A 25,669-nucleotide genomic window follows, 5' to 3' on the forward strand; every position below is an offset into this window, starting at 1 on the left:
GTTAAAGACAGGACATGAAAGCATATTATTCATAAAAGTAAGTTACTCAGAGAAGAATGTTCAAAACAGCAGCATGAAAGTATGGGCAGGTATGTCCAGTTAAAATGTCTTCAAACAGTCACTGTAGCTTAAGCCTTACAATTCATCAAAGAATTTTTCTGAAACCCTTGATTTTTAAAGTTGGCTATTAAAAAATTAACAAAGATATGTCAGTCTCAACAAAGATCAATCTCTTTATATGCACACTTCAGTTGTCTGAAGTGTATGATGTTCTGCCTATGACATCTTGTGGTATACAAGGCCTTTATCTTGACTTTGTTTTAATCAATTTATTGAGGAAAGATTGACAACTAATTTTTAAATAATTTATCAAATGAGAACACTATTTACAAAAAGCTTATTATTGCATAGACTTGACTATTTCCTTCAACCAATGGTGCGCACTCTGAAACACATAAGGGCAGGCAAAACCTGACATAGGTGGATTGCTCCCCTATTAGAGTGTCATTTGCCCTGCTATTAAAATTTCCCACTGCATCTTAAAAGGGAAACCGTCACTTTTATTCTTTTTATGTTTTGATGACAGACAATTATGTTTTTACACAATTAGCTTTATTGACCATTTAAACTATTCTGTTTTTATTTCTTTATAACTGACAATTTTTCTAGAAAGTCTCAAATATTTACAAAGTTAGTAAGGATAATAAGCAACAGAGTTATCTTGGATTCTACAATAACTTTTGATTTACATAAATCTCAGCTTTTTAATTTTTTTTCCTCATTTTATGGCTGTACCTGGGGCATGTGGAAGTTTCAGGGCTAGGGGTCAAATCGGAGCTGCAGCTGCTGGCCTACACTGCAGCTTGCAGCAATGTCGAATCCTTAACCCACTGAACAAGGCCAGAGAGCAAGCCCACATCCTCAGGGACACTGTATTGTGTTCTTAACCTACTGAGCCAAAACAGGAACTCCAAATCTCAGGTTTTTAAATGGCACAGTTAATTTATGTCCATCCTCACCAAAAAACTGCTTTACTCAAAATTGCTAAAACTTGGGCACAAACAAGATGTCCTTCCGTTAAGTGAATGGATGGATAAACTAGGGTACATTTGGACAACAGAATATTATTTAGCACTAAAAAAAGTGAGTTACTACTAAGCCACGAAAGGACATGGAGGAACATGGAATGCACGTTACAAGGTGAAAGAAGCCAGTGCGACAAAGGCAGGAACTCTGTTTTACCCATGTGAAATGCCCGAAGCCTGGCACAGGACTTCAAGAACCACCCCACATATGACCAAGCCCAGGCAGTGCCTTCAGATCACCCTCCTCGTCTTCTTCCTCCCCCATCATCAGAAAAGTCTTGAGGCTGAGCCAATGCAGAAGAGTCCTGATTTTTTAAAAGACTGAAATATTTTTGAAAGAGAGAGGGCTGTAAATTATAGGCATACTTTTTATAGAAAAAAAAGGGATGATGAGGATATGCCAGGTGGGTAACATGAGAAAAGCAAAGAGAAGAATCCTGGCATCTTCTAGGGATATGGAATAGACCATCCTTTAGAGGTGAAAGTTCTTGGAAAAATCATTGGTGTCAGGCTACTGCTCAGGTTGAGGCTGCTGCAGGGATGGTGGTACCTGCCAGGATAAGAAGAGGGAAACTTTGGGGAATGTGGGCGGAACCACTCCTGGTGGTGCCTTTGTGTAAACTCTCTGTCCCCTTCCCTCATCACAGTTGCTCCTGGGAGTGGGCAGGATGTCACATGCGCCCTGGGCTACTTCCCCTGTGGGAACATCACCAAGTGCTTGCCTCAGTTGCTTCACTGCAACGGTGTGGACGACTGTGGGAACCAGGCTGACGAGGACAACTGTGGTGAGTGCAGCTCCCAGTCCTGGCAAGACCAGGGGCTGGGGGAACAGGGTCAAGTCAGGGCAGGACAAGGGGCAAGAGAATAGGGATCAAGTCAGGGCAGAATCAGGGGCAGGAGGACCAGAATCAAGTCAGGGCAGGACCAGGGGCAGGAAGATGAAGCTTAAGCCAGGGCAGGACCAGGGGCAGGAGGATGGGGGTTAAGTCAGGGAAGGATCAGGGGTGGGAGGATGAGGGTCAAGTCAGGGCAGGATCAGGGGCAGGAAGACCAGGTTCAAGTCAGGGCAGGACTAGGGTAGGATGATGAAGGTCAAGTCAGAGCAGGGCCAAGGGTGGGAGGATTGGGGTTAAGTCACTGAGACCTCTCAGAAAATAGAGAAATGGGAAAAGAGAAAACTAAGTTGAAATACAAAATATATGTCACTTAAAAAAATCTTACACATGTCTCATTAGCTCAAAATACCCAATCTTATAAAGAAGATTGATACACACACACACACACACACACACACACAATGGAATACTACTCAGCCATTGAAGAGAGTGAAATGATGCCATTTGCAGCAGCATGGATGGACCTAGAGGTTATCATTCTAAGTGAAGTAACTCAGAGAAAGACAAATATATGATATCACTTATTTGTAGAATCTAAAATGTGATACAAATGAATTTATTTACAAAGCAGAAACAGATTCATAGACATAGAGAACAAACTTATGGTTACCAAAAGGAAAATTAGGGGTTTGGGATTAGCAGATACAAACTATTATATAGAAAATAGGGAGTTCCCATCATGGCACAATGGAAACGATTCCAACTAGGAACCATGAGGTTGCGGGTTCAATCCCTGGCCTCGCTCAGTGGGTTAAGGATCTGGCATTGCCGTGAGCAGTGGTGTAGGTCGCAGATGTGGCTTGGATCTGGCATTGCTGTGGCTGTGGTGTAGGCCTGCAGCTGCAGCTAAAATTCAACCCCTGGCCTGGGAACTTCCATATGCCACTGGTGCAGCTATAAAAAGAAAAAAGAACTGTACCTACCCTAAGAGAATTTGGCAGATTAAATGTAAAGGATTATAAGCTCACGGGCATACAGCAGGCACCAGTTAAACACTGGCTGCTGCTGCTCTTTATATATTTTGCTTATTACAGTTACAAAGGAAAAATGAGATCTCCTAAAAGACACAAAAATCAGTAAGTCCAGCTTTCCTGTAAGGTAACCAACAACCATATGTATGACTTTATATAACAAACAAGTAGGGCTTCGGGACAATGAAAATATCTGGAAAATTTTGACCTTTGGTTAGGATTTTGTTCAAATTTCTGAAGCCTCAGAAACACAAATTTATAAAAGAACTTGAATTGGCTGCATCTGAGTTGCTGGCAAAAAAAAAAAATGGGCTTTGGTTAATAATGGGAAATAATGAGATTTCTCACTCATGGGAAAATAAAGTACTATTTTTGGAGGACAAAACGTGCAAAATTCTAAGTGCTGCATAAATAGATGATACCCTGGAGAGAGCTTACGATTATTACTCTCTCAAGTATTACGGACTTTTTAAGACACTGCCTGGAAATAATGAAACTTTTCCATCTGGAGAACTGTCTCTAGGTGGTGGTGGTAACTGAGATGTGAGCACACCATCAAAACTGGTGGGCTTAAGCTATAATTGCCTGTGAGCTGGATGGCCATGTGGATGTGTCTTCTTCTATAAAAGTTTAGATACCTTCTTGTTAAAAATAACTGGATACGACACAATTTTTTTAATTATGAAAAGAGTGTCTCTCCCACCGCCAAACTCTTCCCCCTCAAGCTGCTAGCAATTTTAAACACAGTAACAGGAGTGCACCCCACCAACTGGAATGGTGGCAACAAGCAGGAAGCAGGAAGCAGGAGGAGCAGTAAATTTACCTGCAAAAGTAGCTTGGGGAAGGGTGGTAAAGAGAGGGTTTGGGAAGTCTTGCCTCAGTGCTAAGTTTATAAAGACCAGTGGTGGGGGGGGAGTTAGTTCCCCTGTGGCACAGCAGGATAAGGATCCTGCATTGTCACTTCTGAGGCTTGGGTCACAGCTGTGGTGCAGATTCGATTCTTGGCTTGAGAACTCCGCAAAAATAAATAAATAGACCTAGTAAAGAAGTAACAATCCTGAAAGTAATAAGCTGTTGACTGAAAAAAACTGCACAAACTAAAAGTTGAGAATTATGTTTTATTCTGTGAAGACACTGAGGACTTAAGTCAAGGAGATAGGACCCAGCTAGCTCTGAGGGACTGTTCTGAAGAGGAAAGGGAGGAGCCAGGATATAGAGGAGTTTTGCAAAAACAAAACAAAGCAAACAAAAAAACAGGTATTTGGAATATCTAAAGGTCATTGCTAATTAAAGAAAACCAGACAATGAAAGTAGTGCTTTTCCATGTATGAGAAAATGCAAGAGTCTGGACTCACTGAAATCATCCCTTTGATATGCACCTCAGCTCTCTAAGGCCAGTGTCCTCTTTTCTCCACCCTGAGTTCCCCCAGGGTGCACAGTGTGGGGCAGCTGCAGTGGCTGAGGGCTTGATAGCTGCAACATCCTTTGTTTAATGGCATGACAGGTGACCTTCTTCATCCACAAATCCTTTAAGCTGTGGAAGTTTCTTAGGATCTACTAACCAGCAGGTTCCGATGGAGGCAAGATGGCATTGGAGTTTTGAGATCAGGCTCCAGGGATCTGGGCATAAATTCTAGCGAGATGTTCTGTGAAAAGGGGATAAGACTGTCTGTGTCCCGTGGGCTGTTGAGAGGACTCTGTGAGATGCTGTATCTAAGACACTTGGCAGAGCACCTGATAGAGCCCCCATAAGTGCTGGCTGATATGTCAGTCAGCTGTGGCCGTTTTAGGAGCTCTCTGGCTTACCTCAGTTCCTGTGGGTCAGCAATCCCACCTGGGCTCAGCTGAGATCAGTTGCACAGTCTTCTGGCCTCGGGCAAGTTTTCTCAGTGCTCCTGCGGTCATCCATGAGTCAGCATTATCACCATGCCCAGAACCTGGGCTGGGACAATAGGGGACACCAGCCCTTCCACCACATCCCTCCCAAAGCAGGTCACAAGGCCAGCCCTGTTCCAGCCTGGGAAATGGAGCCTTCTCCTGCCGAGAGGGTCTCAAAGTCAAGCGCAAGGAGCTGAGACCAAAGGAGGATGGACTGCAGCCACTCTTGCAAACTCTGCCACAGTTGGTATTATATTTATTTGCTTTTCCCACAGACATGAATCTTAACTCCCTGTGACCCAAGAGTGTCCACCTGCATGACCTTAGGATGTTCTATCTGTTAATTTAAATATTTCCAGGAGCAACCATGATTGTTCTGTTTACCTATCTTATGGAAACAGCAGCAGATATTTGAAGTGATATTTTTTGATACTTTGATTTTGTAGTTACATGTATATGAAGGGGTGAGTGTGTGTGTGTGTGTGTGTGTGTGTGTGTGTGTGTGTGTGTGTGTCCTCTTAATTCTGGGATAATTATTTAGGAGATGAATAAGATTTCCCCCATTTCCTGAAAGTGTAAACTGGTTTATTGGGGTCAGGGGAGATAAATTATGCGGATTCCTATATTTGGCCCTTAAGGATGTTCATTAGTCTGAATCCTGGTGATTTTTTTTTTTTTTTCATTTTTCAGCCACACCCATGGCATGTGGAGTTTCCCAGGCCAAGGATTAAATCCAAGCCACATTTGCAACCTATGCTCTAGCTGCTGCAACACTGGATCCTTAAGCCACTTTGTAGACCTGAAGGAAAGTATGAAGCAAGTTGAGACAAAGTAATATAAAGAATGTATTCCAAGGTCCTGATAATATGTCCTCCTAGGGATCTCTGACATGAGCGGGGAATGGTTTGTGCCACTTTTATGAAAAAGAAATATTCAGAGCATGGATTAAATAACAAGTTCTAGCTACATGTGCATATAAACACCTTAAATATTGGCATATGAAAATAACACAGCATTTTATTTAATCAACTGACACAATTTATTAAAAATATGGGTGACATTTGAAATGCAATTAATATTTTAAATTTTTATTAATTAAATTATTAGACAAAAAAAATAGTATGCTCTTTTAAAAATCTTCATTACTCACCACTATCAACATTTTAGGAGTTCCTGTCATGGCTCAGCAGTAATGAATGCAACCAGCATCCATGAGGATTTGAGTTTGATCCCTGGCCTTGCTCGGTGGCTTAAGGATCTGGTGTTGCCATGAGCTGTGGTGAAGGTCACAGACACAACTCAGATCCAGTGTTGCTGTGGCTGTAGTGCAGGCCTGCTGCTGCAGCTCCAACTCAACCCCTAGCCTAGGAACTCCCATATATCGCAGGCGCAGCCCTAAAAAGACAAAAATTAATTAAACTATTAATTTTTAAAAATATAAACATTTGAAAACCCACAAGTCCAATTTTGGAAATATGGGGAAAATCATAACCCACTCTTATGAAGACCTGTCTTTGTAACAAATACTATGTTAAATTGCTCCTGGTGTTCTTATGCCAGAATCACGTAACCCTCTTGAAATTCATCTTGGCTGGCAGATCTCAAATGTAGTTCATGACCAAACTCATCATACACCAAGATGTTAGAAATGCTGGTTCTCAGGCATAAACTGAGCCCTGTGGAATCAGAAACTCTGCCAATGGCTCCTCAGCATCTTTGTATGCACTTTGCTTCAATCACATGCACTCTGGATTTTGAGAACCACTGACCTAAACCAAGTGAGCAGAAAATAAGGGAGGTATGGTAACCAGGAAGCACAGCAAAACTAAACCAGAAGCAAGGTAACAACATGGTGTGCAAGTATCTAACTCACTAACAAAACCCGTTATTATCATCATTGTCAATTTGCTTAGTTTCTATAAAACCAACACCCTACTAGTGGCGGTCATCTGAAAATACCAAGAAATTGAACTACACTCAAAACCTCAGAGGTGGCGAGTTGAGATGCTGCCACTGTCTGTGCACCAGTAGGTTGGAACTTCCCAAGAGGAATGTCAGAATTCACACCATCTTTACAGTCCAGGTGATAAAAATTATGAGATGTAGTTATTTCTCCCTGTTCCTCATTACTTTCATTTCCTTCACCAGCTGTGGTTTTTCCTTCGTTTTATAGTATCTGGATAATTTATTTTCCCCGGGCTGTTCATTTATAGGACATCCATATTTAAATCTTGCTTAATGCTAATTAAATTAAGCCAGAAAGTTGGTTCTTTTCAGAATATGTAAATCTCATGCATATTGAATAAGCAGCATCAAATACATTTGCAATCACGTAAAAAACAGTGTCTTTGATACAAACAAAAGAAAAACCCATAGGTAAAAATCACTTTTAGATGATCATTTACAGCTTAGTATATTATCAAATGAATCTTGTTCTGATGAAAGAAGGGATTTTTTTCTTAACTAAACCTTTTAAAAGATACATCCTTAAAAAAAGGGCTCCAAAATTCTTTCCTTATTCCCTTAAGTTATTTAAATATCGACACTAATAATAATTAGTAAAGTGGAGAAACATGTCAAATGGATACAGTGGTAATAGATTTTAACAAAGTGGCTGAAAAAAAAAATGAAACACCATCAAAAAAATTAAACCAACTTCCCATGTATTGAGCTATAATATAACCTAATTTTGTTTAAAAAGAATTGTTAGTTTTGTATTATCACGGATTGTCTAAACAAATCTAAGTGTCATTAGAGCAGTATTATTGGGACAATGACATGCCAAAAAAGTAGGGACTTTTCACTGTTTCAGTTAAAACTCTTAGATACTCGGGAAACCATGTCTGAGTAAATGCCAAGTGAACCTAATTACAAAAAGGTAAGGACTCTTAGAGCTCCTGTTGTGGCTCAGTAGGTTAAAAACCCAACTAGTTTCCATGAGGATTTGGGTTTGATCCCTGGCCTTGCTCAGTGGGCATTGCCACAAGCAGTGGCATAGGTCATAGATTCAGCTCAGATCTGGCTTTGCTGTTGCTGTTGCTGTGGCATAGGCCAGTAGCTGCAACTCCGATTCAACCCCTAGCCTGAGAACTTCCATGTGCCGTAGGTGCGACCATTACAAAATAAAGAAAAGAAAAAGGAAAAAATTTTAAAGGTAAGGACTCTCATTTGGGAATTATTTTTGTCCTAACTGCATGCTAACTCTAGTAAAAATGAAATATTAAAGGGCATCAACTTCTCAGATGTTATAAAATGTATTCATTATATCCAGATTTTTATTTAGAAGGAACTCTTTGCATTTCCGGCTGGAATTTGCTAGCACTCCTTCTGTATTAGAAAAAAATAGCTGTACAAATAAGTCTTTCCATCACAGCCACACTAACCCATCACAGTCACACTAGCCCAGCACAGTCATACTAAGCCATCACAGTCACACTAGCCCATCAAAGTCACACTAGACCAACCTCACACCCCTGTTGGAAGTGGGTTGATTCATTCTACCACGAACACCCAATTTCAGATGCTCACTGTGGCATCTGAACATTACCCTGCTCTGCACTTTGACAGGCTTGTCTGCAGGAAAAGGATGAAGACATTGGTCACTCTGTTTCCATATTTGTATTTCTTTGATCCACAGGGAAAATGGAACCCTCCTCCAAAACATTTTGGGTGATGCTGTAAGTTAGCATCCATTCAAAATGTATGTCCACCTGGAAGCTCAGAATGGGACCTTATGTGGAAATAGGGTCTTTGCAGATCTAACAAAGATGACAAGTTTCTGGTTTCCTCCTGGTTCAGCCCGGGCAGACCCTTCCCGTCTCCCTCTCTGCTCCAAGACTTTTGCCCAGTTTAGAAACCAGTGTCTAAATCTAGTGTTTTGACAATCAAATACTAAGAATTTGACCCTTCGTTATCAGCAAACTTCTCTGGTCTCCCTTCTCCAAGGCAAAGAAAGTGGCAAATTCTAGCCTCTTGCTATAAGAAGAGTAGAGTGCAAGGAATTCAAGGAAAAAAAATAAAACCTTTTATTCATACCCCTAAATATATGCCCATCACTGGCTGGCACTTACTAATCTATGAGAATTAGACAAACTGTATTTATTTATGGGTGTGATGGCAGTGATATATACTTTTTAATAGGCTTATTAGAATGTTTGAAGTATAGCCAAGGATTCTTTTAATTTTTAATGGGGCCTGCATTTAAAATGCTGGAACACTAACTAATTTTAATTGGTCCTGTATTTAAAATTCTGGAACACTAACTTCATTTCCTCAATACAGTTTTTTACACAGCTGTCAGAGTGATGGCAATGCCAAGGAGTTTGGTGCAGAATTCAGCTGTTCTCGTTGTAGAATATTCCATTAAAGCTGGTGGTTTGTCTTTTTTAAGGTTAAAAAAAAACAGGAGGAAAGTTATACAGGTCATAAATATGTGCATTAATGCACAACTATGCATTGTCTATTCAAAAATAGCCATTTGTTTTCTATTTCTTCTTCTCAAAATAACATTGGAAATACCTAAGTAGCTGAACTCTAGGCTTTTCTATAAATACAAACCCCATTTTCACCTCAGATATGTTTATCTATGTTTATCCAACAATGTTTCCATGACATTTGAGTTAACTCCACAAAGACTTTCAGCTCAGAACACTTCCTACAAGATAGAACCCAAAAGGCAGTTTCTATAGTGGTCTCAATTTCCTTTAAAATATACCCAGGATAATGTCACACCCTTAATTTTTTCAAAGAGTTGCCTCTAGAGGGACAAAAGGCCCAGAGAGATGCATATGCATTCTGTGCAGCAAACTGTTTTCATTCAAATTCAAATTCACACTACTGGTTTGATGAATTGGTCTGCCTGGCCATGTGACATACAATGTCTATGTAATGGCCATGGCACCTCTATTCTGGGGATCATTACTTTCTGACAAAAAGATGCTCCATTGTGTCCCAAGAATAGGTGCTAAGAGTTGAGTAAGTATCTGAGAATTAAGGATGCTCGGCTTAGCATAAATTCAAACTGTATAAATTAACTACCTATGCATTCTTTAATGAATAAACACATATAGGATGTATGCCTTTGGTTTCATAAAAGTGTAGACCATTTAACAAAGAATCACGGCGCCCTCTTTAGTTCTGGCTTCCTCACTCTAGAGTCCCTCACCTGCTGAATATTTACAACCCAAACATCAAAGGCACCCAGGAGTTGCCTTGCCAATCCACAGGGCTGTATGGGAAGCATGCTCTGACACAGCAGTGTCCCAGTGGGCTGGTGAAAGGTGCAGAGTCCCAGAAATGTTGATCTAAGAGGTTGGAGTGGGGCCCAGAAATCTGCATTTTAACACCACAGGTGAACGTCACACCTGTTAAAGTTTTAAAATGATTCACTTCCCAATGCAGACAATTTTATTACCGAATTCAGAACACCTTGAAAGTGATTAATCAAGAGCAGTGATTTTCAAAATGTAGCAGACATGGGATCAGCTGAAGGGGTCATTAAAACATGGAAAGCCAGGCTTCATCTGCAGAGTTTCTAACTAATAATCCTGGGAGGCGACCCGAGCATTTGCTTTTCTTTGATATCCACAAGCAATGCTGACACTGCTGTCCTGGATCTGCATTTGAACACTACTCATCTAGACATTTCTTGTGCAAAGGCAAAAGCAAACACTTCCTCAAATTCAAAGATGGCCTATGAAAAAGGTTCAACAAAGTTGAGTATGTTTCTTCAAAAGCTCCCCTTTCATCATAATAGCATGCAGTGTTCATTCCAAGGAGGGATAGAGGATGTGGCATTTCCCAAGTATATTTAACCACAGAACTCCTCTTCTTGAGGAGAGTCCTGGGAAACTATTGAAGGAAAGCCTAATATAGGACCATCACAAGCTAGTGCATTCAAGAAACTGATCTCTCCCCTTCTCGCTCAGACCTCATCCCTTGACATCCATCCAATGCCAGGCAAATCTGAGAACATGGAGGAAAGGGATGTGTCTAGCCCACTCTTCCATGAAACGAAATTATAATTAATACTTGGTGCAAGTAAAATAATGATTTGTTATTTTATATGATATCTCATAGTTTCCTCAGTCCTCGTGTCATCATAGCAAAGCATTAGAACAGCAGAAGTTTTTACAAATTTATTAAAGTGAAAGTGCATTTTCACAGAGGGAGAGAGAGGACTCACATGCGCACAGGTTAAAAAGAGGGCCTGACTCACTCTGCAATAGTCTTTATATCCCACAGTGTGGACCTGAGTAGAGACCCAATTTGATTTTCTGACTGGTCTTGAGCAGACACCTTATCTGCATGGAGAACAGGTTACATAGAGGCCAGTGAGGAATGGGTGACATTCATTCTCTACCAGGGAGTGAGCAGCCCAGGCTGGTCAAGGTGGGGGAAGGGGCATTACAATGAGACATGGCCAGAGGCTTTTGGGTTTAATCTCCTTGAAGTGGGCTTGAATCCTATAACATATATACTTTAGAAGAGCCATTAAGAAACCTATTTTAACTATATTAAAAGTACCTTTTAGTACTTAGTCCATGATTTTCTTTTCTGTGGAAAGGTTCATTTGTGCTGTATATTAGATTCCAGATATAAGTGATATCATATGGTATTTGTCCTTCTCTTTCTGATTTACTTAGCTCAGTATGAGAGTCTCTAGTTCCATCCACGTTGCTGAAAATGGCACTATTTTGTTCTTTTGTGTATATATACCACATCTTCCTAATCCAGTCATCTGTGGATGGAAATACATTGTAAACCAGCTATAATGGAAAAAAATAAAAAACCATTATATAAAAAAAAATAAATAAGAGAATGGTTAAAAAAAAATTACCTTAGGAGTTCCCGTTGTAGCACAGCAGAAACGAATCTGACTAGGAACCATGAGGAGGAAGGTTTGATCCCTGGCCTCACCATGGGTTAAGGATCCACTGTTGCTGTGAGCTGTGGTGTAGGTCACAGATGCAGCCTGGATCTGGCTTTGCTGTGGCTGTGGTGTAGGCTGGCAGCTGTAGCTCCAACTAGACCCCTAGCCTGAGAACCTCCATACGCCGTAGGAGTGGCCCTAAAAAGCAAAAAAAAAAAAAAAGCACCTTAGAAGAGTTCTTGGTGGCTCAGTGGGTTAAGGATCCAGTGTTATCTGTTGTCCCTGCTGTGGCTTGGGTTCAATCCCTGGCCCAGGAACTTCCACATGCCAGTCATGGCCAAAAAAAGAAAAAGAAATAGTACCTTAGAACTCACTAAGATAATAAAAATACATAGGTTGATAAGATTAATTCCTATCACATTCTGGTAAAGAGATAAAATATCTATATAAATAGGCACAGTATGAAGCAGATTACAATAAATGTAATGAGATATGAGCAAAGTTCCCTTAAACTAGGGACCACTTGCATTACTCTTATTCACAATCAGTAGTTTTACTAAGGAATAGAAATTGGCTCCTTTTGATTGATAGAACTTGTCTGTTAGTAAATCTGGCCACCCTCCACTGCAGTGAGAAAAGGGCTTGCATCAGAGAATATCCCATAATGCAGTTCTTCTGTAACTTGCTTTAAGGAAAACATAGATTCCCTAGACGCCATAATGACCAAAGAGATCAGACTCTCCAGTAGAGGAGCCTGGAAATCTGTGTTTTTCTTCAATGCCCCAGTTCCCAGATTTTATTATAACATAAGGCAGAATGGGTTTTCTCTGACATGCCTTTGAGGACAGAAACCCGTTCATCCATTCTTTCATTGAATTAGCAAATACTTATTGAGTTCATGCAGGATGCAAAGCCAGATTTTTCTTGGTCCATGTCATTCATTTCTATTCTGAGGATTATTACATGTTTTAGTTTTTAAAAAAAAAAAAACAATTTTTAGTAAATATATATCTATTTAATCAATGCTGTCTGCATTGCAAACATATACTAGAAGCCATATCCCCTAACGTAATATCTTCTTAGTACCATGCTCCTTAGTCTGTGTTACTACAAGAAAAGTCAAATTTCAGCGGGAAACTAAAGTATTGAACTAAAGTACAAAAGCATTCTGTTCTCTGCCCCCACGCACTCTTAAAATATAAAGGATATAGGAATTAAAATATAGAAACACATATACCAAAAGCTGTTTTCTCAAAAATGCTAACTTTCCAACTTGGCAATTATGGCTAGATTTCCTGTGTGCTGCATGCCTGACTTCTGGTGAGAGGAAGTAATGAGTGGGAAGAAGAAAATGCTTTGGGAAGGCAGGAAGGAAGGTAATTTCTAAAAAGCTTGTTTGTTTGAAGATGTTGCTATTTAAAAAGAGATCTCCCCACAAAAATATATGCTCTGACTTGGGGAAATACAAGTAGTCTTGTTCTGTTTCCTTCTGCATTTTCTTTTTTTTTTTCCTAGGACCACACCCACAGCATATGGATGTTCCCAGGCTAGGGGCTGAATCGGAGCTGTAGTTGCTGGCCTACACCAACAGCCACAGCAACACCAGATCCTTAACACACTGAGCAAGGCCAGGGATCAAACCTGCATCCTCATGGATACTAGTTGGGTTCATTAACCACTGAGCCATGAAGGGAACTCCTCCTGAATTTTCAAATTCTCCATCACCTCTCTTTCTCCTTCTTTCTCTTGATTTTCATGTGTGTGTATGTGTGTGTGTGTGTGTGTGTGTGTGTGTGTGTGTGTTGAGGTACAGTGAGGTGAAGAGGAAAGACTGAGAGGGAGACGGGGGAGTTCCCATTGTGACTCAGCAAGTTAAGAACCCTACATTGTCTCTGTAAGGATTCAGGTTCAATCTCTGGCCTTGATCAGCAGGTTAAGGATCTGGCATTGCCGAAAGTTTTGGCTTAGATCACAGATGCTGCTCAGATCTGGCATTGCTGTGGCTGTGGCACAGGCCTGCAGCTGCAGCTCCAATTCAACCCTTGGCCCAGGAAGTTCCATATGCTGCAGGTACAGCAGTAAAAAGAAAAAGAAAAAGAAAGACAGAGAGGAGAAGCAGCATAAATAATGACATCAGCCATAAAAAAGAATGACATAATGCCATTTGCAGCAACATGGATGGAACTAGAGAATCTCATACTGAGTGAAATGAGCCAGAAAGACAAAGACAAATACCATATGATATCACTTATAACTGGAATCTAATATCCAGCACAAATGAACATCTCCTCAGAAAAGAAAATCATGGACTTGGAGAAGAGACTTGTGGCTGCCTGATGGGAGGGGGAGGGAGTGGGAGGGATCGGGAGCTTGGGCTTATCAGACACAACTTAGAATAGATTTACAAGGAGATCCTGCTGAATAGCATTGAGAACTTTGTCTAGATACTCATGTTGCAACAGAAGAAAGGGTGGGGGAAAAAATGTAATTGTAATGTATACATGTAAGGATAACCTGACCCCCTTGCTGTACAGTGGGAAAATTTAAAAAATATATTTAAAAAAAATGACATCATTTGGATTTGTTGGACTAAAGTGTTGCAAATACACCATAAATGGTGAACCTTTTTAAAAGAGAAGGGCCAGAGGCAAGGGTGAGGGACAAAGGGCACTGACCCCCATAATTTTAATTTTAAGCACTGCTCTATTATTGGGAAAAATGCAGCAAATTTAAATAGGTCACTTGCAGAAGCTCAGGTAATATAGAGCCTGCTACAGGACCTGAGTGAAGGAAAAGCAAAGTCTTCTGGCAGTCACCCAACCTCCATCTCCTGAATGTCACAGCAGCAGTGAAATACTACCCACAGAGACAGATCTCTGCAATGCTTGTCAGCTCACCTGAGTCCCATTGCTGTATTCTGAGGTCCAGGTGGACGTATTAGGAGCATGACCATGAACTTGAGTGCCACTTGTCCATCCTTGGCTGCCCTTTCCAAGGTCCTTCAGACCCTTTCCATCCTTGCTCTATGGACACACAAAAACTCATCTATAACAATAATTCCTGGCTCCGTATATCCAGAGTCAAATGACTTCTCTTACTCATACATTTTGTCTATAACATTTCTAAATCCATAAAAAATCGTAACAGTAGTATAAAAATTAATTCATTTTTTAAATTATTTTTAGTGATATCTTAATGATTTGCAATATTTTCATTGACTCCATGGATAACCATAATGATGAACTTAAATCCAAGTTAGTGACCACTTCTACTTATCAAATACATTTTTATACAATTCACAAAATGCTGATGTAAGAGCCTCAAGAACAGATATGAAACCGGCAATAGAAAATAGGTAACCAATAATAACAGCTAAATGTTTAAAGTCAGTGTCACATAAAAGTTGGAATTCTATAGGAAAAATACAAACTGATTAAATCATCTCTGGGGCCTAGAAAAAGGTTAAAATAATTTTATTATGTTAATTCTTTAGGATTTTTTTGGGGGGGTAGGGTTATTGTTGTTTTGTTTTTATGGCCGCACCTGCAGTATATGGAAGTTCCCAGGTTAGGGGCTGAATTGGAGCTGCAGCTGCAGGCCTACACCATAGCCATGGCAACAGTGGATCCAAGCCACATCTGTGACCTACACCACAGCTTGCAGCAAAGCCAGATCCTTAACCCACTGGGCAAGGCCTGGGGTCGAACTTGCATCCTCATGAATTCTAGTCAGGTTTTTATGCTGCTAAGCAATAACAGGAATTCCAATTCTTTAGTTGTTGGTGGTGTTTCTTTTTTTAGTGCCGCACCTGCGGCACTTGGAGGTTCCCAGGCTAGGGGTCAAATCAGAGCTGTAGCTCCTGGCCTACATGATAGCCACAGCAATGCCATATCTGAGCTGTATCTGCCACCTACACCACAGCTCATGGCAATCCTGGATCCTTAACCCACTGAGCGAGGCCAGAGATTGAACCCGCAACCTCATGGTTCCTGGTCAGATTGGTTTCCACTGCACCACAATGGGAACTCCCTTAGTTTTGTTTTTTTTTTTTTTAAATAATTCTCTTAGTCAAATACCTTAAACTTCTCAGAATCAGCTTTTCCATCTATAAGTGAAGTTGACAATAATGACCAAATCAAGTTAGTATGAGGATAAAGTAATGTAATTGTAGTTTTGTACTTGCTAATATTCAGTTTCTCTGTGCTAAGTGCTAATATTTCAATTTCTCTGTTAAAATGGGGGAAATTAAATTTCTCACAGGACTTTCTTTTCTTGTATCTAAAAACATGAACTAAGTTTTTAAAAGTAAAAACTTGCCAAGAAGTCAAAAAACTCAGTCAGCCCAGGAAAGGGGGTACTATTCCATGGCATAAACTTCAAAGCCTGACAACTAATGAAAGAAATCTGTTTCTGAAGGCCACTAGAGCAGAGCATGCTATAAGGCTCCTGATCCCGTCTCCAGACTCCATGTAGGCGATGCAGGAAAATACTGAAAAGTATTACTGATGCTCTGTAGTGAGACCACAAACCTAAATTACTCTGAAGGTCATGGGTTCAGAAAAAAAGCAGTGCTTTGTTCTCACTCATGAGATTCTACCTGAGCTTGCAAAATTGACTACAAATCCAGTTAAGCGTATGCCATATTTTAATTCAATAATTCAGTCTCTAAATCTCTCAAGTTTTCGTGCAAGAAACAGAACTCACTCTAGGTATGTTAAACTGAAATTAGATGCTTATAAAATCCCGAGATGGGTTGGAAGTGTAGGCGTCAGCAAGGCCCCCACTGGTGCCTGTGAATCCAGAGATGGAGACAGATGCTGACAGTACCATCACTGGTCCATCTGCCTGAACAATGCAAAGCCTCTTGACACCCACAGAGCTGGCCACATCTGAAATTCCCTGCATCTGCCTCAACTGCCTCTTAGCACAGAGTCTCTGTTGTAGACAGAACAGCAGGAAAATGACCACTGCCTTTCTTCTACCAACCAAAATGCATGTGAACACACTGGAAATCCTGGCTATGAAGGAGATGTGAAATGTTGTAAGCTCTTGAGTCTTTGCTCTGCAGGAACACACTAACAGAGGTTGGTATTCAATGGAGGTTGAGTAGGGCAACCTACAATAGCCACTATAGGGCTGTTCCAACTCTGCAATACAACAGCCACCTTCTTCATAATCTATCTCTTCAGGGACTGGACATCCATATATACCTTTGCCTCTCAACTTCATTTAACCTAGGGCAACCCTGAATTCAGATTTTAGTCAATAAGCTGGCAAGCTCTTGCTTGAGCTGTCACAACAAATCCAGAAAACCGTATTAATCCACTTGGCCCACTCTAAAGCTAGAGTCCCTCCTCCTGGTGTAGTCTCTCAGAAACTGTGCCATGCAAATTCCATCGGTTTCTGCTATTATCAGAGAGCAAAACATTTTGTGATGTCACTCTTCTCTTTCTAAAGTCCAACTGGTGCTTGTCTTCTGGGGTGTGCTGTGATCTGACTCTAGTTATAATAGGCTGAGAGGCAAAGAAGCATGGTCATAAAAGGGCCTGAGGAGAGCTGAAAAGTTATTTACCTCAAATAAAGTAGCTAGCAAATCACCAACAAGCAAGTAACCTCAGTAGACAGGGGAAGGAAGCCATTTATGCTGGCAAGAGGGGTCTAGCGAATGCAAATTCAGCTGAACAAACTCAAATGTCCCATTACAATTTTCAGGATCCCTTTCTTTCCAAATCAGTATCCTAATATTCACTTAAAAGTTTGGGCAAAATGTGAATTCAGCTTATGTAGCAAGCCACTGGATCAGATTCTATCTGAGTCCCAAGGTCCCAATTGATAAAAGATTTTCTTAGGGAAGTCATGGCAGTTCCTCGGTTCCTGGTCTTTCTTGAGTTGGTGATGTCATACCCTGAGCTTGTCATTTTCTTTCTTTAATCTCTCCATGGCCATCCCCATAGTCATCTCATTCCCACAACCCTTGAAACTTCTCTTCATGCTGACGTGTTGCCATTGCAACCACTTTGCCAGAGTCTGTTCTTCAAAGAGGCACATTATCCCAGGAAGCCATAAGTGATCATTTAATCAACGAATTTGGTCACTATGTGCCATAAGCTACCAGAGCATTATTTTCTAATGGTAGCAAGACTGCCATTATCTTCAAAACTAGCCAGATCAGATAACCAATCCAGCCTTACTCTCCATGAGGTTCTGCTATCCGCAACTCCTTCCGGAAGGAGGAACCAGAAACAACCCTAATTTTTTTTTGGGGGGGGGGATTAAGAAAAGAGTTTCCATACAAAGACTGTTTCTAGAATCACTACGAAGACTATAGAAGCAGTAGTCAGAGGAGGAGAAAACAACACCATAGCTGCAAGCCCAAGATCATGCTGCAACCACTGTTCATCAGCTCCTTACCCGGGAAGATGGAACTCTGAGACCAGCTACAGTAACTGCCCTATCCGCACTAGGTACCACAAGACAGGTGTCTACAAACTCCCAGTCTCACATGAGTGCATCCTACTGGTAGAAACCTATTCATAATGAGAGCCTGAGTTGCTTAGAGTCTGGACAACATAGATCTGAGTTACCAGCTTCTAAAGAACTAGGAAGTATTCCAAAGCGAAGATGGAATAAAGAAGGAGCAAACACATCCTAAATCCCCACAGTCTCAATAAGCTATTGTCTCTATTTGGCTGGAAAACTCAGTATTTCAAATTTCCTTCCCTCCTCCTGTTACTCTGTCTAAAGTGTCATCCTCACAATGTCAGAAGCCAGGGAATCTTGACCTGATTCCCAGGTGTTCAGTAGCTAGAATTTACTACCTCCTGTCCACCCAGTTATAGGCACTCAGCTGCAGTCTTGGGCTGAAGTCTGTAGTTAGTAAACTTGGCATTAAGTAAACTTGAGGTCCATCAGTCACCTCCCTCCAAAATATCGTGATGATATCATTGAGATATTGTTACAATACTTTGATACTTATTTTGAAACCTTCTGTAATAAAGAAGTTTTAAAACTAACATGTAATACTAAAGGGTAGAGGCATAAATACGGTGTTTAAATAATCCACCTCCTTTCCATTTTTTTTAATTTTTAGTGGGACTTCTCAAAGGAAGTCTAATTTTACAAGTATACATAGTATTTATGTTAGAATCCCTTCCCAAATATAATCTTCATGGCATAGTTAATGAGCTGTGGAAAAATAAGAAAATAACATGGAGAAGGGGGGAAATCATATAAATTACATTTAATCTGGTATGAGCATATGCCAAAAACCTTAACTTTTCTGTTTGAAGCAGTTTGATAGATTGTAGGACCATTGACCAATGGAGAGAATTTAAGAGGAGTAGCAGGTTTATATGGAGAAAGATAATGAGTTCCACTTGGAAGATGTGTTTTAGATGCCGGTAGTGAACTAATCACAGAGTAGATAAAAGTGCAGGCTGGAAATATAATCTGGAAGTCTTCTGATAGGCATTAATACCATGGATATGAAAACTCCCATTGTGGCTAAATGGGTTAAAAACCCAACATTGTGTCCGTGAGGATGTCGGTGCAATCCCTGGCCTCACCCAATGGGTCAAGGATCCCACGTTACCCTAAGCTGCAGCATAAGTCACAGATGAGGCTCAGATCTGTGTTGCTGTGGCTGTGGTGTAGGCCTCAGCTGCAGCTCTGATTTGACCAATCCCTAGCCTGGAAACTTCCACATGCTGCAGGTGCCCTGTAAAAAGAAAAAAATAAAAGGAAAATATAAATGAGAAAATATGTAAGCCCTCAGAGGATAAGCACTCAACACGATCCATGATACCACAGTGCTTTAAAAAATATATAGGAGTTCCCATCGTGGCGCAGTGGTTAACGAATCCGACTAGGAGCCATGAGGCTGCAGGTTTGATCCCTGGCCTTGCTCAGTGGGTTAAGGATCCGGCGTTGCCGTGAGCTGTGGTGTAGGTTGCAGAAGCAGCTCAGATCTGGCGTTGCTGTGGCTCTGGCGTAGGCCTGCGGCTACAGCTCCAATTGGACCCCTAGCCTGGGAACCTCCATATGCCACAGGAAGCAGCCCTAGAAAAGGCAAAAAAAAAGACAAAAAAATAAAAACTTAAAAAATATATAAAAAAAGAATAAGTCATGCTGGTCATGTTAATTTTTTTTCTTTTTCTATTTAACAATCATGGCCTTCTATCTATCCATGTGAACAGATCTCCAATATCTGTTTTAACGATTGAAGATTAAGGGAATCATAATTAAACTGCTGAGAACAGCGTGGTGTGTTTCAGTGCCTCTAAAGTGCTGTTTGTTGAAGTGTGGTTCAAACACTGTTTGCTGAAGAATTGCCTACAGAGCCTTTTAAAAATGGAGACTGGGGACTCATCTCAGATCTATGAGATCAGGATCTCTAATGGGGGTTCCAGGAATTCACAATGTTGACAAGATCTAACTTTAACAATCAACTGTTTATTTTAAAGAGAGGACCTATTTTTCCCAACACTCCAAAATACTTCTTTTTTTTTTTTTTTTTTTTTTGCCATTCTTGTGGCAGGAAGAAATTCCCAGCCAGGAATTGAACCTGCACTATAGCAGCAACAATGCCAAATCCTTAACCACTAGGCGACCAGGGAACTCTAAGAACATTTCTGTTTTCCTGAACTTTTCTGCTCTCTGATTTTTATTTTAGGAGACAACAATGGATGGTCTATGCAACTTGACAAATATTTTGCCAATTACTACAAAATGACTTCCCTGCATCACTTTGAGGCAGAGACATCTGAATGCTGTAAGTAATCAGAGGATCTGAGCATCCTTGTCTGTGGCTTCATATCAAGGCACCATGCTCTTGAAAGCTGGATCCAACATGTTTTAGAAAGTTAATTATAGTGTTCTATTTGCAAAATTATAATTTTCTATTAGACATGCAGCCTTAATTTGAGAGTTTTATTTTAAAATGACTCAGGGATCATAAGTGTAAAAGTAATAAATCATGCCAGGCCAGGGTGAACAAAATTAATTTCAGTTAGGGTTGCTATTTTTGATTATCCCATTTTCAGAATCTTTATAAACTCTGATATAAAAGAAATTCTGATACAAAGGAGACTGAAAATAGAAGAGCAGAGAAGCTGTTTGGATTTTAACATTTGTAAGTGAAAAAGCTTCTGGGGTCTAAGCCAGACTTTTGAGCTACAGAAAAAGCCTTATTAATTATAATCTGCTATGTTTAGTCAGATACTGAAAACCTACAAAACCCCTGGAAGAACTGTGGGAGGGTATAATATTGAGGATAAACTCTATAATAGTTTAGATCAGGAAGATCTATGTAAGTAATTCCTTTTAAACATATTTGGTCGATTCTACCAAATTATTCAAAGGTAAATGTGTGTCTTGAAGTTGTAATTTTAATCCTAACTTTTCAAAACCTTGGATTAAAAATAGATGTTGGGGGAAAAAATCCTTTACTATATTTTCCCTTTATATTCTAACACAAATCGTAAAGTACAGCTTTTAATTTTTTTAAATTTTTGTTCTTCACTACTCACATGAAACTAATTTTTTTTAATCTGTAGCAATTCTCTTTGAAGGAAGAACTCACCCCTCCAGAGTCTCACGAACTATTCAACAATTTATTTCAACCTCACCTTGTCTTATTGTCAAAATTAATTGATCCATTGATCATTAAGGAGCTAAAAGCTTTGGGGGAAGGAAAAAGTTAACAAGTATAATTTAGCTACTAATATAAAGCAAAAAACTCATGGATTAAGCCATATCATCTCAAAAAGTAGATTTTAATTTTCTTTTTTGTTTTATTGCATATCTTTTCATTTCTTAAATTTTTATTGAAACTTTTTACCTCTCACCTTATTCCCAAAAGGATGTTAGGTAGTTTACAATAAAAATATGGCTACTAACAGATTTAACTCATTAACCTTACATAAGAGACAAAAATTCCACGGTGAATGGGGAAAAGAATGGAGAAGAAAAATTATATAAGGAAATCCTCACTGAGAAAAGTTACTGCATAGGTCTTAATTTTGTAGTCATTCGGTTAAAGAGGAAAAATAATGGGTTACATAACTTTCATAGTCTGGTCCGCAAAGCAAAAACAAACAAATGGGGAAAACAGATCAAGTCAGCAAGAGGAATAAATTTCTGCCTGATGCTGAATTCTAGGAGAAATGTGTCTTAAGCGTACGTACATAAGAAGAATGCAGTGACAAAAAAAAGTTTCAAAAAATACAAAGGCAATTTTTTATCAGTTCTTAGTAATGAACAAATATATACCTTCTTTTTTTTTAATATATACCTTTTAATTAGAGTTCTCTCAAGACAGATTGGGGAGGGGTGGTAATTCATAATTAAATGTCTTTGTTCAATTTTAAAAGCAGTATAAAAATGGGATGGGAAATGTAGTGTAAAATTAGGGGGTAAAACTTAAATTAAGGTTCCTATTGTACCACTTTATTTAATCTTATTATTTTAAGGATTTATTGGGAATTAAACTGAGAATGACAGTAATTTTTGGCTGGATGAAAGAATGTGAGGAATTCACATTTATAAAGTCATCTCTCAAGACAGTACCATGGAAAATGCATCCATCATTAACCTATATATTACTAAAGTGTAAATTCAAGGAATTTGGAAAGTGAAGATATTTGGAGAGAATTATTTACTCAACCATAAGATAAACACTCAGAAGCTATCAGCCTTAACTTGCTGGTGCCTATCTCATCTTTTTTACTTTAACATAGCTGAAATTTTCTATGCAATCCATTTTTATCACATTTTCGGGTAATATTTTAGCATAATCAGGTATCCATATAATTACAAAACTTTCAAAATACTATATATTTTAAATGACAGAATTTGCTTCATTTTTCTTTCTTTGTTGGATATTTAGGTGTTATTTTTTCATTTGTCCCAATCACAGGTAACCCTGTAACCAACATGTGCGTGTGTTAACTCAGTCAATATAAACAGGAAAAACACACGAATCAATACTAACATCACTGCCCATTATTTTTACCTTCCATCTATCCTTCTGAGGACCTTCATCTCCCTCCCCAACCCTCCTCACCCCTTCCCCCCCAGCACACACACCAGCACATGACTTTGACAGACAGGGTCGGTTTTCAGAGATCCATCACCAAAATGGTCACTTACCACCTTAAAACTGTTTAAAAGTTCTTGGCAGAGACTCTGTTTACAAAACACACACAACCTAAATTATGATGGTGGTTTCTCATGATCCTGTAGGGAGGATCAGAGTTGTTTGAGAGGAGAGGAAAAACACCTGTGGCCTCACACCTGAGCAAAGGGACAATTGACTCTTTCAAAGGCTGGTGCCAACTGTGCTCACCACCATCCACCACCAGCTTTGTCAGGAGTCTTTTCTTTGCCATCACAATGCTTTTCTACTATCCAGAAGGTTTAATGTAAAGGTCATAGCCTGGAAGTCTGCAAGCAGAAAACTCTCATAGGAAGTTTTGTTTATCCCATAATGTTTTAGTTAGCTATTATTATTTCTAAGGAGGTAATTTTGTACAAAACATGGTCATTCTGGCTTCTTCGAGGAAGTTGGTTAACTTGGCCCCACACACGTTCCTATTGTTGTAGGAGAAACTGGAACATTTGGACATGGTCTATACCTGCTTTGTAGGTATAGAGTAAGTAACTGAGTCTGTAGCCTCTGCTCTGAGTGTGGGGTTTCAAACTAAACAGAGAAAGGAAGCATACCTCATTGCTCTCAGTAATTATCTATTTCCCATCAAGTCAGGAATCAGACTGTGTCTATTACCCTGAATGATAATCCCATTTTGCTGGTTAGCCATATGAACACAAAACTGCAAGTCTCTAGTAGACTTTGGAAATACCAGCTCACATCTTTAAGACTATAACTATAATCCCACAAGGGAGCCAAAGGTGCCCACCCCATTTTCCATCTCTTTCCAGCACCATCCAGTGAGAACAGAATGAGTCTGCAAAAAAACTGTTCACTTCCTTAAGGGAAGTTTAGATATCCTGATATAAGAATATACACATAAACCAAAAGAAGTCCTTTGAGGGACTTCTGAATTAAAAAAAAAAAATCTTCCAGCACTATAGTTCAGAGTTGAGTTCTCTTTCTTGCTAGTTAAAAAATAGCTTAGTCCTCCATTAAAACTGCTAATAAATGCCTAAGTAGAAGTTTTAATCTGGACATGAAAGCCCATCAAGCACTGTCATGTCACCTTTGGACATAGCTACTCTCCAAGGATAAGAAAGAGTGGATGACTTAATTCATTTTGCAACAAGTGGAGAAGAGCAGGCTGCTTTTAAAAAAAAAGAAAGAAAGAAAGAAAGAAAGCATGCTCTGGTAAATGCATGCTTCCTTATCTTAAAGTGCTAGCATCATTTTAATGGTAAGAGCAAAACTGTGGAACCTTAATTTAAAGCTTTGCACAAATTGCTTACATAAGACATGACACACCTTTGTGTATGATTTTCTCATAGCTTTTCATTTCTTTCTTCTCATTACCCTCCTGTTCCTGGTACCTCGTTATCCCCATTCCTTACTACTTCCTCTTTATTCAGTGGTCGGTTCTGTGCCCATGCAATGTCTTTGCCGAGGTTTAGAGCTTGACTGTGATGAGACCAATTTACGAGCTGTTCCATCAGTTTCTTCAAATGTGACTTTAATGTAAGTAGAAAAAATAAGAATGGCTTCATCCTGACAGCCAGAGCAGCACCTGTAAAACTGTATCATAATTAAGGTGTAATTGTCATTATTAATAATGTGTTGTCAATCAAAGATGATGTCATTGTTCCTTGATCAATTCTGGTGATTGTTGATATTTATTTGCATTTACCAAATGATAGACCCCACTCTAAATTATTCTATATATTCACCTATTTAGTCTGTCATATCAATCTTATGAATATTTAGTATTACCTTATTTTATCTAAACAAAGATGAAATCAAGTGTATGTGCTACTAAAGAAAAAAGTCTACCAATTAAAGTGTCATGTAGAGCTTTTTTATTACAAGTGTTAACACTGAAAGAATCAATTTTTGACTTCATTGGAAATAAATTTTAACATACTCATGTATAAATAAAAATATAAAACAAGTAAAATAAATTGGATAAAGTATTCCAGAAATTCACATTTAAAATCTAACTCTTCTGAATCACATTTGACTCAGATTTGATGTTGTTTTTACCCTAACTTGAACTTATGTATATAAAAGAAAAATATCTTCAAAATAAGCAGTTTATTGATTCAGTACTAATTTGAATTCAACAAACTTCAGCAACAAAACACCCACATTTGGCTAAAACATTCAAAAGAAACTAGCAAAGATAATTTTAATCCAATATTTTTGCTGAGTTTTTTGTTTTCATCCAGATGTTGTAGTGCCTTATGGCTTTGATTTATATGAGGGCAAGAAAGGAGTAATTCTTAAGGTTACAAATGTTGGCAAGTCCTGCATTTTTCAACCCAAATCACATAACACTTCAGCTGATATGCTTGACATACACAAGGGCTAAGGAAGAGCTCTAGCTCAGAGTTCCTGTACACAGTGCTATCATCCGATTAACAGAATCTAGGGAGCCTACCTAATTTAATAAGGAGCAGAGAACACCAGGCAGGTTAAGCCACAGAGACTTGTTTTCCAAAGGAGGTGGCATTCCCACCTGTACTAAGAACAGCATTCTATCCTACCCTCCTCTCACCACAGATCTTTCCCACAGGAATCAGTTCTACTGGAAAGAATAATAATCCCCTAAAAAAGTTTGAGGGCCTGTGAAGATTTCCATGATTTAAATTCTGACTAGAAGGGCTGGGTGTAAAAAATGTGTGAGGGTTTCATTCTATTTTCAAAGAAAAAAAAAAGATCACCCATACTGTTTGTATCAAATTAATAGAAAATCCAAATCAGAGTTCCCTAATGACCTAGTGATTAAGGATCCAGCATTGTCACTGCTGCAGCTCAGGTTTTAT

The 25,669-nt window shown here is 39.4% G+C and overlaps 1 protein-coding gene across 1 annotated transcript in view; it reads left to right on the forward strand.

Moving 5' to 3' along the window:
* Positions 1–25,669, forward strand: part of RXFP1 (relaxin family peptide receptor 1) — a 128,440-nt gene that overhangs the window by 42,722 nt on the left and 60,049 nt on the right. The window contains 3 exon segments of the mRNA XM_047799240.1: positions 1,733–1,870; positions 20,373–20,471; positions 24,260–24,365. Of these exon segments, the coding sequence (XP_047655196.1) occupies positions 1,733–1,870; positions 20,373–20,471; positions 24,260–24,365 (343 nt within the window).

Source organism: Phacochoerus africanus, chromosome 10 (genome assembly GCF_016906955.1).
Source record: "Phacochoerus africanus isolate WHEZ1 chromosome 10, ROS_Pafr_v1, whole genome shotgun sequence".
In the NCBI taxonomy this organism is placed as follows: Eukaryota; Metazoa; Chordata; class Mammalia; order Artiodactyla; family Suidae; genus Phacochoerus; species Phacochoerus africanus.